This window comes from Phaethon aethereus (genome assembly GCF_964289735.1).
Source record: "Phaethon aethereus genome assembly, chromosome: 3".
NCBI lineage: Eukaryota > Metazoa > Chordata > Aves > Phaethontiformes > Phaethontidae > Phaethon > Phaethon aethereus.
The window spans coordinates 83,718,758-83,733,750 of NC_138576.1; the positions used below are offsets into that span (position 1 = coordinate 83,718,758).

At 38.5% G+C, this 14,993-nt stretch overlaps 1 protein-coding gene across 1 annotated transcript in view; it reads left to right on the forward strand.

The window, feature by feature from the left end:
- Positions 1-14,993, forward strand: part of DISC1 (DISC1 scaffold protein) — a gene marked incomplete at its 3' end in the record, with an annotated part of 216,437 nt that overhangs the window by 93,782 nt on the left and 107,662 nt on the right. The window contains exons 8-9 of the mRNA XM_081998396.1: positions 210-312; positions 11,977-12,165. Coding sequence (XP_081854522.1) covers positions 210-312; positions 11,977-12,165 — 292 coding nt within the window. The remainder of the gene's footprint in view (positions 1-209; positions 313-11,976; positions 12,166-14,993) is intronic.

Below are 14,993 nucleotides of genomic sequence, written 5' to 3' on the forward strand. Positions count from 1 at the left end.
TATTTTTATAATAAAATGTGCAGCAAAGCCTGGAAATTTTGATTTGTGTTGGGTATTTCTGTAAAGACATCACTTTTTATTAAGCTTCTTTACCTTGCTGTAGGATGTTATGTCATGTCTGTAAACCAAGAACATTTGAAGCCCCATTTAAATTGCCTTATACTTTTACGTGAATGAGTTAAATATCATGGCTGTCTGCTTCAATCTAGGTTTGCACAAGTCAGAAACTCTGCAGTACTTTGAGGAGAAAAGTGAGTGATATTGAGACGCAACTACCAGCTCTACTTGAAGCCAAAATGCTGGCTGTTTCAGGTAAGTTTTAAGTTACGGGAAGGACTAACATTGATGAGCGGTGTGTTATGGCAGTTGTTGACCTTTTCATAGCTGACACTTCTTAAGAAAAGTCATTGATGTGCACTTGTCTAGATCCCTTGAAGTCATGGCAAGTCTGGCAGAACCAGGCTGTGTCATGCCTTGTGTAAGGTCCCTCTCCACAGTTGGGAACTAGTGGCAAATTGGATGCTGCGTGGTAGGCAGTAAACATGCAAAGAACGTGGTATTTTTCCATAGGTAAAATTGAGAAGTAATTATCAATAGCTGTTCCTGGACTTTACAAGCTCTATGCCTAGAGAGCTCTAGCTAAAAGCATTAATTTACAGCAAAGGTATAATAGTTACAAGTTTGGCTTTAAATGACACTTTAACATGGAGTACAATAATTGGCAGCTTCTATTATTCAGATCATTAAATGACTAATGTAGGCAGCAAAAGAGCAATTTGGTTCTTGCAGCACTCATGCATGTTATTTACAACCAGTGAAATATTGAAATATGATTACAGAGTCTGATACATAACAGCTTTACATGCCTCTACTGCACTGTTCACTAAGGAAAGAAGGCAAAGTACAGTTCTGACTTCTAAATTTGAAGAGGTGGGTTTTCTAATTCAGCAAATTGTTTGCAGATGTGTAAGTGGGTGTCTCTTTGCTAGACACCTGACTCTGAGAGGAAGCTGAGTAGAAGGTAATGTAGATTTGGCTACAAGAAATTTTCCAGTGTTACACCACGTAAAGAAAGCCTAGAGGGTTTTTAATATGTGTCAAGGCAACATGCTATAGCTATCTGTTGGTGATTTACCTTCTGAATTAGGTACAAGAACCTAGTACCAGCACACACAAATTATTTAAAAATGGAACCTTGTGCAGTGTCAAATTGTTTGTTTGCCAGAAGCGGATAATGTCAGGCTTGAGCAAAATACTAAAGGAAATTAAGGACCGGATCTTTTACTGGTGCTGAGCATGCTCAATTTCCTTGCTTCTCATAACACCTTTTCAAAATGGAAACCTTCTTTATTTCTCTGCATCCATGTGCAAGAGGTAAGCCGAGCAGTCGTCCTTCTCTGCCCGTGGGCTGTTTGAACGTAGGTAATTTTCTTGTTTTCAGAAACAGTGTCAAAAGTTTTCCCCAGCCATTTTATGACTTTCTTGAGAACAAAATAGCCCCTAAACTGGACGTGAAACTGCTTCATGCTGTCAGCAGGAAGTAGTTGGCCAGAAAAGATGTACCTCAGTTTGACACTTTGAGAGAGTAAATGACAACGTGAGCGCTACTTCCAAAACATTCATAACAGTATTTTATACTTGTTAGCTCTTAAAAGAGGTTGCTTGTTTCAGGAATGAATTCAGAAGACAATTTAATGCTGATGTTTCTATAAACTGTTTTCACAGTACTGCGACTACGATTGCCTTTCTATGCTTTTTAAGAAGCAGCGGTGTTATTTCTTAGTACTGATAAGAAGCACTGTTTCTTTTTTTATTTATTCTTGCTCTGAAAAACTCTTACTTCAGGGAATTTTAATGACAGTGAATGGTACAATCCTAAGCTGTTACTAAGGCAGAATTGTGGAGGGAACTGGTTGCAAATCAAGGACAAAAGGTAATTTGGTGGCAGTGGGTACTGTAGTTTTTTTAATCTTATTATATGAAATGGTTACATTTAGTTGATGGGGTGGCATTTATTTATGTTAAATGCAGAGTAGTATGCAGATGATACAGGGGAAATACAGAAATAAAAAAAAATTAGGTCTCTAAAGACCTCAAAGGAAAAAAAAAAAATTCTGGAAAAAAGGAAATATTTTAGTCTTAGAGCATGAAGTGACAAAATCAGAAAAGCCAGGATGCAGAATGAATTGCAGCTGGGGAAGAACAAGTCAGGAAGGAAAGTTTTGGTAAATGCAGAAGAGGAAGTAGGGAGGAGGAGATAAAAATAGCTTGCTGCTTTTTTTTTTTTTCCACTTACAAGGCGAAAACAGTGAGCAGTAGGTAATACAGAGAAGGCTAACATATTCCTGTGTTAGGCATAAATAAATGACACTTCTTAAATAAAGCATGGTTAAGAAGTAAGTCTTAAACTTTTAAATACTGGTCAAGATTTAAGGAAGATACTGTATGTACGTATCCCCATAACTGTCAGACAGCTAAGAGAGGGTTAATCAACAGCCTGCGTATATTAAATTGTCAGAAGGTGGCAGAATCTTCAGTTGGGTAATATGCAATTATTGAAGGACAGCCTTGGAATAGCATGGAATTCAGAGGGAATTATAGTGTATGTATAAATATGCAGTAAGAATAAAGTTTGGTGGTTATAGTTAGTTACAGGTTTTCATTTAGTCTGGAAGCATCGGACAGTGATAAATGCCTGTTACTTCTGCTTTTTTACTGTAGCAGTTAGATCATTCATTCAAACACTTTCCTCAAACAACAGTACTAATGGATACAGGGAACAACTGTTTTTCTCTAAACAGAAAAATGTTGCATCGTTTTTGTTTAACACAGCATTTTCCTTGTGTGAGGAAGCAGTCACAGTTAAGTGATGTTGGAACAGTGTCAAAGCGTAAAGGTAACAATGCAGTTGCACACATCTGAATTAATGTATCTCAAATGTTAAGTTAGATGAGCTTAGGAATATAGTTATTAACTGACATATTAGTTTTCAGAGGTTACATATGATGATTTAATGATGTCATGACTTGGAAAGCATGATATATACCTCAGCCTGTAATGACTACCATGATAAGCTTCAGACAACAGTCGTCTTTGAAGTGAACTGTACTTTCCATTCCAAATACATTGATTTAGAGTACCAGTGTATTTGCACCAGAAAATATAATAATATAGCCAATCTTGTTTTGAGCTGAAAATACCACAATAAATGCAATATAAGCATAACAATTCTATTAGTCTTGTCAATACAATACCTTGGATTTTAAGACCATATGATAAATGATACTGTAAAGACATAAGAGATGATGCTACATGTGTAAATGTCTGTCTTCCCTATTATTTCTTCCTTGGAAGAAATGTAAAATTAAATTTGGAGGAGAAAGGAAGGAGGTTTGGCTTTGGATTATTGAATGTTGTGGAATAAATACAGTGGATTATGAAATCTCACTGGGCTTTCACTGTGGCTTGAATGTTAAAGAAGTATTTCTATCAACAGTTACAACTCAGATTCTTTATATCAACAACTCCCTTCTGATCAGCATTTGCCTGTTGTGATACATAACTTGCAACTAATATTCCTGAGATGCTAGTTCAGAATTTTTCTCCAAACATAATTAGTAGAATCTTATTATATTGTTCACAGTTTATAAGTCAGCAGCTTTAGCTAATTATAGCTAACGAGTACTCCTGATTGAGATGTTAGGTTGACACACACATTTGTAAATACTTATCGATGAAATCTTATGGTTTAGCAGCTAGTAGAGTTTTTTTATTAAAACAAAAGACCTTAATGGCAGTGCTTAGAAACCTGCATGTGATTATTGTAACAGTTGCTTCTTATAGTAGCTCTCAACATGCTTATAAAAATTTTGTCATCAGTCATGGTAAGAAATGGCAGTATATGATACTCTTCTTTCTTGTAGCATCGTGTCTCTATTTAGCATGAAATTTTTTGGGGAATAAATTGCAGATGAAATAGTCCTAAGCCAGTAAGAAAATTCACATAGGACATATGTGAGCAAGTGTGAATGTAATTGTAGAAATATTATTAAAATTTATTTTCCTACTTTAGGCTGTTTTGCAGGAGAGGAAATAATATGTGAGAAATTGTGTATTTCTCATTTTTCCTTCGTGAGAAAATAATTTGGGAATAGGAGGGAGGATGTAAACTAAAATGAATTTTTAGTCATAACTTCATCTGTTTCCTATATTTGAATAAAAGAGGTTGTTTGATATATTTACAATGTCTTCATATACTTTATGTGAATTTTCTTCCTCTTGAGAATGCATAGTAATGTGGGACCTAGATTGCCAGAAAGTGGCTAGCAGGGAGCTAAGCAGTCATGAATGAAATACTGAATTCATTATGTAGTTATCTATGAGATGCATGTCATTAACTTTCCTTATGTCTTTGCAAATACAAATTAGATCCAAACACAGAAGTTAGAATGAGGTGACTTGTAAACAGTTAAAAAGAAATATGTAATTCTGATCTGAAAACTGTCTATACCAGTAAGAGATCGTGTATCATGGCCCTATAATTAGCACTATCTTTATTTCATTAAATACCTGCAAGTGGGAGCTGCTTGGAAATACCATTGTGGGATGGTATATATTGGATGGTATTTCCAGCAGTACAGTGAAAAGGCTTTTTCCTTAGGTCAGTGTAGAAGTGCAGTTTATAAATAGCATGACATAAATACTAGATACCATATTTTCACAAAACTTTATGCTAGGACTGTTGCCTCTTTGCCTGCTCTTTGGTGCTCATTTAGGGCAAGCTCTGCATGCTCAAAAGGCAACTGTAGCAAAAAAGCCCCCAGCCTTCCAGCTTTGGTGCTAAGCTTTCCTGTTGGGAACAGGTATGTAAGGGCACAGAGCAGTCAGGCTGGAAGATGCCAGTGGGGCCTGAAGGACATTTTCAGCCATACATCTATGTGTTTTAGTAATGCGGATGTATTGTTTTCATGCCTGTGCTGTACTCTGTCATTGCAATGCAGAAATATGTATAGGCATATAGTTTTTGATGTGATATTGAGATCTTCCCCAGACATGCTACATCCAGCTCTTAATTTGTCTTGCACTGGAAGACAGTGGTGCTCCTGGTTTTTGGGTTTGTGCATGTGGTTTTTGGTGGGGTTGTTTTGTGTAGTTTTTGTTTGGGTTTTTTTGTGGTTTTTTTTTTTTTTAAAACCTTTCCTGGTTCTGAGAACTGTTGTTTGGTAACAGTTTGAGAACTCAGCTAGCCTTAGAGGCAAAAATACCAATGCCTCTCTGTGCCTTCTTATGAAGGCTTAGTTTTTTGATAAATTGAAGTCTGATAGAGGCCTGTGTCTTGTCCCCACTTTCAGATTCTTGTTTCTAGCACCAGTCTGGGTTGATGGCTCAGAGGCACGTTGAGATCAATTCTTCTTCATGCCCGTATCGCAATGTCTGGCTCCAGGATACAATAGACTGTATTGGGGTGTCCTCTCACAATAGTCACTCTATGGTCTGTAAAGTAAAATTTACTACTGTGTATTGCTGCAAGTGATGTACTTTTTGGCAAGCCTGTTAACTCATTTACAAAATAGTGCTAGTGAGCGCCCCAAACCAACTCCCAAACAGTCACGCAGACCTCAGGCAACTATGCTATTTGTCTCTATCTTATTTCCAAATGAGTCTTCTGGATGTTACTGGCTTTCAGTGAACTTCAAGAATAATTTTTTGTAGCTGAAGTTCCAGCACGGTATGTGACCAGACAGCAGAAAATCATTGCTTCTGTTGCAGAAGCCAGTCAATCATGTAACAACTTACTCTTTTTCTCCTGTTACCTAAGCTGCTGTCCCTGGAGGGGGAGAGAGGGTTGAGTGATCTCTTTGGCAGTTCCTTCTCTGGGGTTTTGTGCTCAAAGGAGAAACGTTAGATGGGGGAGAGCTGTGAAGGGAAGGTGCTCTTGCCCCACGGAAAGGCTGTGCTGTGGTCTGGCGGGGATGCAAGAAAACCCCCGTGTAGTCTGTGGAAGGGAGCAGTGATGTCCCTCTTTCCACTGACTGTCCAGGGAGCCAAAGTGACAAACCTCTGAACCTCAGTGCATGAACTTCTGGTGCCTAAACCGGGGTGGCATGAATATTTCTCTCCCTGATCCTTCTCTTGCTTTCTTTCCTGGCTTGATTGATAAAAAAAGAAGGTGCATTTCATGCAGCCCTCAAGATCATGGAGATCAGGTGTGGGCTGTTTCCCTACCCTCAGCATGTTCCTTCCTCTTCCCTTCCTCTTCACTGGTACTGGTAGTGAGAGGAGATGTAAAAGAACCAGAGATTGAAAGGCATAAGGTGAGTGGGAGCTGTGAGGGAGAAGTGGTTATGTGGGAAGCCTGTGTGCATATGTGTCAGTGCTGATGGGTGACCTTTGAGCCTTGAAGTCACTTTCAGCTGGGCATCCTGCACCACATGGAAGGAGAATGATATGTAACTCACAACAACCATTTATTGGCTAATGCACATAGTAAATTGCTGGGACTAGCGTGCTCCTGGGCTGTGCTGGTCAACCCCAGTGCAGGCACCTGAGAGTGTCTGGTGGCCCAGCAGGCACCATTAGCTATTGCTCCTTGGATCAGGTTGCCATTCCATCTTCCAAACCTCTGCCTTTTCTTCAGCTTTTTTAAACTGTCTTTTCTCACTGATAATTTTCACTTAAGCCTTTGAGTTGTTATTGCTGATTTTAAATCTTGTTATTCCTGGGTTTTTTTGCTCCCCTTTCCCCCCTCTTCTTTTTTTTTTTTTTTTTTATTCCTGGGTTGCTCTGTGGAGACTTATTCAGTCCGGGTGCTAGAGGCTTTTTGTGGCAGACAATTCTTCCTTCAAATGTAGGTCTGTGGGGTCTCTCGCCTGCTTCCAGATGGATTTTCTTACTTTACCTTTCAGGATCACATCAATCATTCAGTTGCATTATGCTTCATAAAAGTGTTGGCACATGTTATTGCTGAAAAACAATAATTGTGATTCAAATATGCTGAAATTCTGTAAAATGTTTCAGGAGATGGTAGACTGTCCCTCATTTTCTATTTGTTTTTTTCAGAGGTGCAAACACACTTGCAGTGCTTCCAAAATCTTACATTTCTGTCATGTTTTTAGCTTTTACTCTTTTCTTTGTGAGCAGCTGAATGATATTTATTTTCTTCAGTTTCTTTTCTGGTGTTGGAATCGGTTTACATTCTCATTAATCACGGGGTGGAGGATTTTCAGACTTGAATACCAGTGTCATTGATAAATACCATAGTGGCAAATGCCCTAAGCTAAAATGTAAATTTTTACTTTCTTATATATTATTAAAGGTAGTGTTAGTCTATGAATAGGTAGCTTATAGATAATGATAAATAATGACCAGTCTATTCTTTCCTACATTCAAGCCAGTGCCTGGTATGTATGCTTTACTGTTACGCAAAAATTGCTCCTTTGTTTGTACTATAATGAACATAGTTTCAGTAGGGATGGGACTTTTCTCTCTGCTTCAAGTATAAATAATAGAATCTATGAGTGTATGTAATTTCTGGCATAAATATGAGAAAAAGTGGGAGTAAAAAAACTTGTGGGCCATTAAATTTGTCTTATAATTTGAAGGGGAAATATTTAATAAAACTTAAATAATAACACATTTGTTGTTTTTTACAAAATGCGACAGATTCCAAACCATTTTTTTAGTCAATTTGTTGCTGGCAAATGGTATCAAAATAATGATATGTTAGTCTGAGGCTACTAACTGGGCAGCAATCTGCTCAATATAGTAAAATCTGACAATAAGCTGTTATAATGAACATGAATTTGTGGTATGTAAATATGTATATAAATATGTATAATGAGTACTATTTAGCTGTAGCCCTACAGGTAAAATTTTGGGAAGAGAGGAAAATAAGGTAAATATACTATTTACGTTCACAGTGAGTAAAAGCAATTATATGGCTACTTTGTGCCTGGGGATATGTATTTTTTTTTTTTTCCCCCAATGTGGGTTGTTTTGCTTGATTTAGCTGTTACTTGTGGCATTCACATCAAGCCACTGGAGCTTACCTGATGTGACTATCTGTAGAGAGCAGGACTTTTTACAAGGGCATGTAGTGATAGGACAAGGGGTAATGGCTTTAAACTGAAAGAGGGTAAATTTAGACTAGATATAAAGAAGAAATTCTTCACTATGAGAGTGGTGAGGCACTGGAACAGGTTGCCCAGAGAACGTGTGGATGCCCCATCCCTGGAAGTGTTCAAGGCCAGGTTGGATGGAGCTCTGAGCAACCTGGTCTAGTGGAAGGTGTCCCTGCCCACAGTAGGGGGGTTGGGACTAGATGATCTTTAAGGTCCCTTCCAACCCAAACCATTCTATGATTCTATGAAGGATGAATGTGAGGAGAGGGCCCCAGAGGGCAGGATTAAAGAGGAAGTTTAAACTGCGTTTTTCGTGCCGTCTTTTGAGGTAATGGTAAGGTTCAGCCCCTCAAAATGAAGCGTACGTACTCCGCTCCTTATGACAGAGTACTGCAAGCATGTTATTCAACGTGTTCAGGGCACTGGATAGTTCAAATTATACTTGTAGAAGTATAATCAGTGTGGCCAAGTTCATGTGATTGATTTCAGATTTTATTATAATGCCAACTTTACTTCACATAGTTATTCCTCCCCTTCCCCTCCCCACCATTTTATCCCAGCACTGTTGATTCCATGTATTTATTCAAATTAAAATGGAATAGATGTAAAATTCTGATCAAGCATCAGACTTTCTAGCCTGGACGTTTATAAACAGTTTTCTGAGCTGGTGGGTTTCCCCATTTGGTGTACCAGTTTGCGCCCAGTGTGTTTATATGAACATGTACGGAGTGGCTAAAATTGCACATAGCTAGTAACTGTCACTGTGAGACAGGGAGAAGGATGGGAAAAGTGTCATTTTGCTCTTCAGTTCCCTTCATAGAATCTCTGTCTCATGTCTTGGTTTAAACCAGAAGCTCATTCCTCAGTTTTGTGGTCTCTGTACAGATTTTCTGAGTGAGCAGTCCTGTTAGCTTCAGTGATTTTTGAGTTTCCTGGGAAGAGTTAGGACTGACACTATTTGTCTAACTATCACCCAACTAGGACTCTCCTAGTGGTATGGCTATATAAAACATAGCTCTGAGTGGCTGGCAAAATAACAGTTATTTTGTTCACTTAGGCAAAATAATTATTTCATCATCAAAAAGAGGAATTTTAACATTTTCAGGATTTTAGCAGAATAAAATATTTTGACACATGTCTTCAGAATGTTTCTACAGTATCCAATGTGACTTCGTCTCTTAACAAACACAAAGCCCTGGGAGGGCATGTTTTTTAATGCTGGCAGCTAGGGATTATATATTAATTTTTAAATCAACTTTCTTATGGCATGTACAAGGCAGTTATTTTGGTTGCTATGATTGAGGTCAAAAGCTCACTGATGGCACTTGTGGTGCATGAGTTTGTATATGTTCTTCCAAATTTTCACTGTGGACTTCAGACATTTCTGCTGTCAGGGGGAGCTGTATCGGGCAGTTTTGGCTTTTGGCCGTGTATTTGATCTCATTTCCTCATAGCTTCAGTTTTGATATAAACTTCCCCTCTGGGAATTAAGATCCATTCAATATGTATAAAACTTTCATATGTAATATCACACCTTTTTCCTTGCGGTCTTCTGAAATGTAAGAGCAGACTCCAGATTCTAATGAAGAATCTCTTGCCTTCGTGTTTTATTAAGGCTCTTGTGCGCTGATGCTTGGGATGAGTGCAGGTGAAATAAAGGTGCACTATTTAATCATAAGTCTTGCTGCTTTAGAAGCATCTGAATATCTGCTATTTTCCTGGTGGTTTTGTCTTTGTTATCTTGCTGTGTTTTACCCATTTGGAAATGTGGCAGATAATAAAATTTATGCTGTTGTTTCTCAATAAACGCACTAGTAAGCCATAAGATCCTACTATTTCTAAAGCATATTTATAGTTAGTTAGGTGTGTCATTTGTTGTAAGATAGAACTGGCAAACAGGGATTTAGCTGAGAATTAGAAATAGGGCAGTTTTGACCTCTTAAAAAGAGTGGGGAAAAAAAAAGTCAGCTTTAATCGAAGAAAAAGGGTTGAATGAAATTATCATAGCCTTAGGACTAAATAATAAAAAAAACCCCCACCACACAACACCCCCCCCACCCCAAAACAAACACAAGGCTACCATACTTAGCAATGTTCAGTCTTCAAACCTGACTTATTGGATACAGTCTTTTTCCAAAATTTTGGAAAGTGCGATCTCCCCTTGGCATACCTGGCCTCATACAGCCACTCCTGTTTGCAGCAGCATCGTTCCTCCAGGAGGATGGTTGTAATTATTTGCTGGAAGTGCTTCCATTCAGTCTTGCGCTCTGGAGGAATGGAGCCCCTCTCAGCAGCTGGCGGTGGTTTGGCTTCTTCTAACCAGTGTAAATACTTGCGTCCCATTCTTGCTCCCCTGTCCTGAAGGAACTGAACAGCAGCCAAAACATTCCTGTTTGAGATGTTTGTGACCAACACTTTTGAGACACCAGGTAAAAAGGATGTAATGCTACGATTTAGGACACTCTGATGTGGATTTGATGTTTTGGATTATGTCTTCATTTTCTAAAATAGACTTTTTAATTGATCCGTTCTGTATAAGCAATAGTTCATTATATTCCTGAAACAAAAGCCCAAGAACACCTTCATATCTGAATAATGCTGGTGGTATTATAAAGTTACTTCAGGCATCCAAAAACATTGCACATACTTCAGAAGCTGATGGGACATCTTATATGTGTGACTGGGTGTGCTTTACATTAATATTTGCTTCAAGGCTAAATTTTCGAAGTGTTGTTACTTATTAGATCATACTACCAAGTTTTGCTAAGTTAGGATGATGCTAGAGTTTAGATCTTGTGCTAGAGATCTTTTGTCCTGTATTGGGCAAGTCTATATGGAAATATTTTTGTCAAGTATTCTTTAGATTCAAGTGGCATTTTTCGTAGGTTTTTGTTGTTTGTTTTTCTTCTTTTTTTTCCTCAGCCAAGTAGCTGAATCATTAAAAGGACACAGGTACAGCTGCTTAAATGTAGTATTATAATAGTCACTCTGCTTCTATTTAAAAATCATCTAATAGCTGAGCATCTTGTTGCCATCGTCTATTCTGTATCTTGACTTCTCTGTGAAGTAAGGAAATGTTCCTTTCCAGCTTATAAAAATGGCTTTCAGAAAAGTTAAGTGGGCAAATGTTATTAGGCTACACTGTAAACAGGTTGGGAATTCAACTTTTGGCTCTGGATCCCTGTCGAAAGGAGCTAAATATTTTTAAAAGCTTCAGAACAGTGTGAGCTGGTGAGGTATACTGCCTGTCTCTGAGGTTTCATGCTTCAGGGAGAGCCAGAAATGGAAAGTTGTGATTTTTAAATATATTCTTTCAGAAGAACATCTCCTGATGGTCTTTGCACGGGGTGCATGCCATTTAAGAAATGCAACGTGTCATTTATAAACAACCTTCTGGTGCTTGTTATGAACAACAGCATAGTGCTGCTTTGTTCAAGGAGGAAATGCTTCAGGGTCTAGCAGATTGATAGCATCTATTTCAAAAGTATTGAGAGTTGAGGTGTCCTCCAAAACAAGAAAATGGTCTGGCAGATCACAATGATCAATGTATTACAGTATGACATTTTCTGAAGTGTGGGACTTGGGTTTTCTTCAAAAATGTAAGCTGTATCAATAATTTTAGAACGGGCTATTTCTGTGCGTATAAGGTTATCTGCTACAATTATAAATCTTTTTCGTAGTATGCTAATAAAATAGATGCTTGTAAAGCAGTTTATTTCCAAATTGGTCTTTTGGTTGCTGTTGGAAAGTATAGTTGCTTAATTTCCCTTGTTTGCTGCGTAACCTACTGATGTTGCAAGTGTCGGGTTCATTGTCTCTTTCCTCCCTCTTCCCTCTGCCCCCACAAAACATGCAGGAAGTGATTTCAGTACTGCGAAGGATCTGACAGAAGAAATAAGATCATTAACATCCGAGAAGGAGGGGCTGGAAGGACTTCTCAATGAACTGTTGGTTCTGAGTGCCAGAAATCTCCGAAAACTGGAGAGAATTAAAGATGATTACACCAGACTGAAACAAGAACTTGAACAAGAAGAGGCTGCCTTTGGTAAGTAGTTCATAGGCTGTTACAGCTTTTGCTCAGCCATGCGCTCTCTAGTCTACTGGGTTTGATGGACCATCTTGCATTTCACAAAAACATACTGATTTTTCCGAGGAAAATTTGGCCAGGACCTGGATAAGCAATATGCTGAATATGCTCTCAGCTGTTTCCACTGGCAGCGCGGGAGGTTGAGGGGTAGAAGGGGTATCTCAGCAATATACAGCTTTTTGAAATCTATCTTAGCTCAGTTCTCAAACTTTCTTTTCTAAACCCATTTTTGTAATAGTGATGATGATACTGTGCCTGTATTCACATACAGAGAAACATATGTAGGCTTTTATGTGGAAGCAGTAGATGTGGTTGGCTGAGACAATAACAACATATTTAGTATATATAACTATATATTGTGTGTGTATATATATATTAAAACCCCACATTTGGTGATGAGTCTAAACGTATGAGGTGCAAGGGATGCCTGGTTCTGAAGGTGAGAGTTCTCTTTGTAAATTTATGCTTGAGGAGGGGTTTAAGCAGCTTGCTAAAAGCAGATCTCGTATAACTATAAGCAGTGTGCTTGGCTTGTAGTGTCACAGTAGAACTGGGGAAGTTCTCTGCAATTACTGGGAAAGCTACTGACAAATAGAAATAAATAAAATAGAAAAGTCATAGAAAGCTACTGACAAATAGAAATAAACAAATAGAAAAGTCGTTCCTAGACTTGACTTAGTCTCTTGTCTGCTGTACTATCTCCTGAAGTTAAGCAAAGTGGCCTTGCTGCATGATTAAATGAAAAGGCTGAATAACATTTAATTGGCTACAAATCTACAGTTACTATAGTTACCTCCAAATGGCTACGTATAAACCTGAGAGCTACTTTAAAGCTCTAGGTTTTGAAATGTCTTTCTTTTTTCAGGATCTTCTGAGCAGTAGGTTGGTTGAAGAGAGGAAAGTGCCTCTCAAGAGTATATGAAGTTTCTTCATAGGCAGGTGGATAAGCAGAGCTTTCTTAGAAACAAAAAGTTTTGTAAGCAACTGGATACATCTTAGACAATGTTTTAAAAATGTATAGAAGAACATATAAACACAGACACACTGCTAGGTAAGAACTTGTTTTTTTAGAAACTAGATACAAATGTTAAAAAATACTCCTCATATTTAGTGCATAGTCATCCAAACCCACAATTGGCCATCAGGCAATGCTTCTTCATTGCTTGGATTTGCAAGTGAGTTGAAGGGGGTTCTGACCTTCTAATCTCTCCATTTTGTTGTTCCTTTGTTTCTAGGACAGGTAAACTTCCTGTAATACTCATGTACTTCTCATTTGTATTTTTCTTAAGCAGGGTTTTAAACAAAACCTTGCAAGGCTTTTGCTGAAGGAACAGATTTCATAGCAGTTCATAGAGTCGTCTTTTTCCCTTTTACATTTATGTAGCAGTAATGAGGTGTCTTCTTGGTCTGACCTCTACTGTCCTACAATTTATGACAATAAATTGCAAAACACTGGGTGTTTACTATGTGGATTGTTCTTTTAATTTATTGTGATTCTGTAGGCGTAAGGAGAAATTTATCCTTGTGCAAAATAAAACTCTGTCAAGTACATCCTAGTCAGTGATACATGAATTGAAATCTGAGATCTTCTCATTTCCTCGTTGCTGCCCCCCTTGCATGTGATCAACACCATTTTCTCCATTAATAAATGGAAACTCACTTAGGTTTGAGAACACTAGCATGAGTTTGATAGAAACACATTTAATGGAATATGAACCTTCTGATACATTCTGGAAAATAGCATATAGATTGTGTCTTGAGGATGGCATCCACTTTTACGAACTGATTGTTATTTTGTACAGTACTTTTATGTTTGGAGAGTAAAGCATAAAAAATTGGAATATGATTTTGTTACCATTTGTTTTTGCTGCTGTTGAAAAGAACTGAAGATAATTGTGTTGGCTTTGTGCTGTGAAAGGTGTGATTTGAGTCGAGGTAGCCAAGCTGACTTACTGCATGGCCTTAGGCTTTGTGTTTCATTTAAGCCAGTAAAATCTGGTTGTTGACGAGGTGATTGGTTTTGTCTTTTCCTTCTGTTCCTGCCCTATCCCATACACCAGCTCAGTGCTGACCAGAAACCTGATGAGTGGGGTGTTTGCACGCCTATGAGACCCACCAGCATGCGGTGGGAGTGTCAGCATTGGTGCAAGGGATGCAGCAGGGGTGTGGGGCTTGTGATGGGGAATGTGTTGACCTGCTGCTGTTGGTGATGACACTGTGATTTTTGGGAGAATGTAGTCTGGCAGGAAAATGGCTCCTAAAATGCTTCTGCTTCTTGAGCTACTAGTGCAGCACAGGCTCAGCTGCTTTGTGCTGTGGGTTAAATTAGTGTGAGTGGTTGGTCCCATTGCTTGGTGCAGCCCATTCCTGGTTAGTTTGACTTCTCCCTATATAGCTGTGAGCCAGGGAGAGAAATCTTTTCTCCATCTAACTCTACTAACAGAGAATGTTGCTGTCCTCCAGCTTTTGCTACTGGCTGTCTACCTGGAGTTCATTAGGGAGCCCTTCAGGCCAAATTATCCATGCTAACTTAAACAGCGAAAATGATCAGGGCTAGGCTGGCTGATCTGTGTCCTGGTATGCAGTAGAGATGTACCTGTGATTTTCCTCCTTGCGGCACAGTTGTGCTTTGGCTCAACTCTCGATGAAGTAAGTGTGTCCATAAAGTACACATAAGTTACTGAAAGTAACGCAGAGAAAGTGGTCCCTTGGTCTTCCCATCTTTGAAGGCTTATGCTAGTTTAAATATATTAGTGGGTTTAAATGTCTTTCACTGTAGAAAGGAG